The sequence below is a fragment of the Hippocampus comes genome, unplaced genomic scaffold (assembly GCF_001891065.2).
Source record: "Hippocampus comes isolate QL1 unplaced genomic scaffold, H_comes_QL1_v1.1 C16612614, whole genome shotgun sequence".
Classification (NCBI taxonomy): Eukaryota; Metazoa; Chordata; class Actinopteri; order Syngnathiformes; family Syngnathidae; genus Hippocampus; species Hippocampus comes.
The window spans coordinates 1-597 of NW_017835110.1; the positions used below are offsets into that span (position 1 = coordinate 1).

Genomic DNA, 597 nt, shown 5'->3' on the forward strand with positions numbered 1-597 from the left:
ATTAAATGCAGTGATGGAGAAAGTAAGCCGTGTAGAATGAAATGCATATGCGTCTCAAGTAGATGTGTTGGTTTTCCTGTTTTAAATGCCATGTCGTGATGTTCAGAATTGCAGGACAGTGACATGTTTGTGGAGAAAAGGCACGAGGAAGAATCCGGCTACAATGAAAGATGTGCAGGTAAGAGAACAGTATGTGTCACAAAAACATTGCTGTATTCTGTCTTCGTGCCAATTGAAATCATTTCTCTTCTCATGCTATTTCTCACTTGGTTTCACTCCCTCAGGTTGCGTGTTGCCTTTTGAGAGAGTGACCAGTCGCACTTTTGCCTCTGTCCTGGACGTCTGCCATCAGAAGTGCGAAATGCACAAGGTCCTTCTGGAGGCGACAGCGCGCTTCAACGCCCCCCAACGCCGCTCTCTGGTGGAGGGAGAGCTGGAAATGCTGGAACCGGCCCAGCTGAAACCAGAGAAGGAGTCTGTTGGGGCGCCACAGAGAACGCTCGCAAGCTGGAGGCTTCCGTGTTTGGATTTAAAAAGTAATCCGTCCTCTAGTACTTGGGAGTCCAAACTTTTTCCTCTGTGGATCGAAAACCGAAA

At 47.9% G+C, this 597-nt stretch overlaps 1 protein-coding gene across 1 annotated transcript; it reads left to right on the forward strand.

The window, feature by feature from the left end:
* Positions 1–6: 6 nt before the first annotated feature.
* Positions 7–536, forward strand: LOC109508785 (telomere repeats-binding bouquet formation protein 1-like; the record flags this gene model as incomplete). Its single annotated transcript, XM_019858749.1, has 3 exons — positions 7–22; positions 107–178; positions 285–536. Coding segments are annotated over exons 2-3 (307 nt in total), but the record flags the coding sequence as incomplete, so codon positions are not given.
* Between the last annotated feature and the right edge of the window lie 61 nt (positions 537–597).